Source organism: Mesitornis unicolor, unplaced genomic scaffold (genome assembly GCF_000695765.1).
Source record: "Mesitornis unicolor isolate BGI_N332 unplaced genomic scaffold, ASM69576v1 scaffold629, whole genome shotgun sequence".
Lineage (NCBI taxonomy): Eukaryota > Metazoa > Chordata > Aves > Mesitornithiformes > Mesitornithidae > Mesitornis > Mesitornis unicolor.
Window position 1 is genome coordinate 10,005 of NW_010209004.1, and position 3,687 is coordinate 13,691.

General features: G+C 51.3%; 1 protein-coding gene across 1 annotated transcript in view; it reads left to right on the forward strand.

Moving 5' to 3' along the window:
* The window catches only part of KSR2 (kinase suppressor of ras 2), a gene marked incomplete at its 5' end in the record, with an annotated part of 67,731 nt that overhangs the window by 4,209 nt on the left and 59,835 nt on the right, over window positions 1–3,687 (forward strand). Inside the window, one exon of the mRNA XM_010192705.1 lies at window positions 3,489–3,682. Within this exon, the coding sequence (XP_010191007.1) occupies window positions 3,489–3,682 (194 nt within the window). The remainder of the gene's footprint in view (window positions 1–3,488; window positions 3,683–3,687) is intronic.

Sequence of the window (3,687 nt, forward strand, 5' to 3'; positions counted from 1 at the left end):
AAAGAGCCCCTTCCCAAACCGAGCATCCTGGGGTCAGCCCCAGCAGCCAGGAGAGCCTCGGCACGGTTTATAAACCAAAGTAGCATTATATTTATCAAATATAGTGGCGAGCCTGTATTAAACCCCTGCTTCATTATATTAACAAGACTGTATTGGATTTTACTCGTCTGTGAAGCCTCACGCTTGGCAGCAGTATTTTTATTAGCAGCCAAGGCGTCAGTTTTGAACTCAGATCAGGTTTAATTTAATATTAAGTAAGAGGCGAGCAGGGCCGCTGTGGGCTGAGTTGATGGTGTGTGACTAGTGAGTTACGCGTGGTCATTAGCCATCCTGCAGGGAAAAACGAGCCGGAGCTGAATATTTAGGAGTCGTCTTGGCCCTGTGCTGGTGGCCAGGGCTTGATGGAGCTGGGAGGGGAGAGGTGCCCCGTGAGGTTGGTGCTCATCTCAATACACAGTTAATTTTTCTTTTTTTTAATCTGAAGAAAATTACTAAGTTTTTATGAGCGAACAGGCAGGCAGAGCTTGGGTAAAACTGGGCAAAGGGGAGATTGAGCTCTTCCCTTGCTTTTCCAATGGGGAGCAGCAGCACCTGTGAGGGGCCGACATCTGAAAGTGTTTAATGTGCTTTGTGGAGAGAGGAGCTTGGGGATTTTTTAAAAAAGTATTTCTAAAGAAACTTCTTAATTTTAAAATTTTTTTCATTCTAAAATTTCTTAAATTCGCATTTTCTTGATTTTTCAAATTTATTATTTTAAAAAACTCTTAATTTTTAAAATTTGTTAATTTTTTGGCGTTGTTTTTGGTGGAGCTTTTTTGTTAGTTTTTGGTGGGTATTTTGTTTTTTTCTTCCCTTTCAATCATGTTCTCGGTTTAAGCGCATCTCATCGAGTGCAATGCCCGCTACCTCCAGCAGCCGTGTAAGCAACCCTGCCTCAAAAATACATTTTCACAGCTTCGCCGGGGTATTTTTAGCCCTGACGCACCCACCAGCCCCGTACCGGGTTATTTTTGCTTGCGAGCGCATCGGTGGCGTTTCGCAGTGCTGAGCGTCGCAGGGGACGGCAGTGAGGGGGGAACACGGTGTCTGCGGTGCCACCACCCCGCTTTGGGTCGCAGGAAGCAGCCCTGGCTCTCCTCCTTCATTAACTGCTGCTAATTACTGCTGGGGGTGGCAGCGTGAGCGTCTGGCCAGTTTTGAGTTATGGAAATCTATGTGTGCAGAATGACCAATGGGGAAGCACCTTGATTTGCATATGTGCATGTTGATTTGCAAATCCCGGGTGCAGGTTAATTAACCGGAGGGGTTGGTTAATTTGTGATGTTGTGTCCTCCCTCACCTATGCCCTTCCCCAGCCCCAGGCTGTGTGTGAAGCCAGGTGCCATCAGCCGGGGTGGCCACCGGTGGGGACCAGTGGCCACCAGTGGCCTTGGGGATGAGGCCCCAGCCTGGCTATGGGACACTGGGTTGAGCACCCCTTTTTGGGATGTGGGTACAGGTGGGTGCAGGAAGGGTGGCCTTGCTGGAGGTGACACGTCCCAACCTGTCCCCTGTCTCAACATGTCCCCACTCAGACTTGGCTGTTCCGGTGAGGAAGGGGATTGTGTGTGCCCACGGTGGCTTCAGAGACACACCAGCATCCTGGCAGAGGCCGGGCTTTCCTCCAGCAGGGTTTTTTTCCTCAATCCATTAAAATATGAAGAAGAGCATTAACTTTTTTACAAACCTCTTGCTGGGTTGAAGGGCTTCTTGTAGCAGGAACCCTAAAGGCAGCTGGATAGACCTTCCTTTATTTTCTCTTTTTTAAAATCTTTATTTTCTGAGAGCGATTCAAGAAAACTCCTTGTTCCCTGTTTTCCCCCAGAACTTTTTTTTTTCCAATCCAACTCTACAGCTTTCATTTCCCTTTCCTCCTTTACTTTTTCTCCGGAGCTTGAAAGAAAGCGTTCCCCTTGAAAAGGCGGGGGAGAGAAGAGGACAGGCAATTAATAATCAAAGAAGGGATGAGGAAGGATGCTTTTAAAAAATAAAGATATTACGGTTTTATGTTGGTTTTTATAGTGATCAAAAGGAGTCAGTGATGGGGTCTGGAATTGCGTCCATGGCTTTGGCACTGTGAAGTTGCTGCCGACCGCCTGTCATTCATCTCTGCGCTGGTGAAGATGAATAATTAGAAGCAGAGAGGAGCCTCGCTTAATTACAACCCTGCTCCCTTATGCAAATGGCTGGCACCGAGGGGTTCTGCAGGGCTGAGCTGGGGGCGTCCGCCTTGGCCAGGCGAGGGGTGTCCCATCCCCGTGCCACGTTTTGGGGTAGTGGTGGATGATGAGGGGGGACACCTAGGGGGCAAGTCTCTCTAACCCTTGCAAAGTGCTTGGTTGGCTTTGATGTCCATTGCGCCAAGAAGCTCCTTGCTGGTACTCTGGGGGGTGGCTGCGGGGCCAAGGGTGAGTACTCTGCGGTTTCTGGCGTGCCGCGTGGCCGTGTCCGTATGCACCCAGTCACGAGCGGTGTTCCCCAGGGCTCAGAACTGGGACCACTTCTGTTTAACATCTTTATCAATGACATGAACGGGGGAATGGAGTGCTCCCTCAGCAAGGTTGCAGATGACACTGAGTTGGGCAGGAGTGCTGTTCTGCTGAGGGTGGACAGGCTCTGCAGAGGGACCTGGACTGGCTGGGATGGGCTGAGGTCAATTGCATGAGGTTCAACAAGGCCGAGTGCTGGGTCCTGCCCTTGGGTCACAACAACCCCATGGACACTGCAGGCTTGGGGACGAGTGTCTGGATGGGGAGGGGGTGCCGGGAGAGCAGCCTGGAGGAGCAGCCTGGGGGTGTTGGTTGACAATCGACTGAATATGAGCCAGCAATGTGCCCAAGGCGGTCAAGAAGGCCACAGCATCCTGGTCTGTATCAGAAATGGTGTGGCCAGCAGGAGCAGGGAGGTGATTTTGCCTCTGTACTGGGCACTGGTGAGGCTGCACTTTGAATCCTGTGTTCAGTTTTGGGCCTCTCACTCCAAAAACAACATTGAGGAACTGGAGCATTTCCAGAGAAGGGCAATGAAGCTGGTGAAGGGTCTGGAGAACAAGAATTATGAGAAGTGGCTGAGGGAGCTGGGTTTAGTCTGGAGAAGAAGAGACTGAGGGGAGACCTTATCGCTCTCTACAACTCCCCCAGGGATTGGTCTCTTCTCCCTGGGAGGTAGTGTTTAGGACGAGGGGAAATGGCCTGAAGTTGCGCCAGGGGAGGTTTAGGTTGGATCTAAGGAGGAACATCTTTACTGAAAATGTGGTCAAGCACTGGAAGGGGCTGTCCTGGGAGGTGGTGGAGTCACCATCCCTGGAGGTGTTTAAAAGAGAAGTAGGTGTTACGCGTAGGGACATGATCTAGTGGCAGACTTAGGGATGTATCGATGGTTGGACTTGAAGATCTTGGAGGTCTTTTTCGACCAAAACCATTCTGTGAATCTGTGATTCTCTCTTGCAGGTGGCAGCCTCTCCAAGCAGGACTGGACCATCCAGTGGCCCACGACGGAGCCGGGGAAGGAGAACAGCCCTGGGTGCCCTGCGGGGCAGTGGGGCAGGACGCAGAGCCCTAGGGTCCAACCCAAGTGTGGGCAGCACCACTGCCATGCGGGCTCACCCCACGGCCCCACGTACACCCACGTGGACCGGCTGACCGTGGA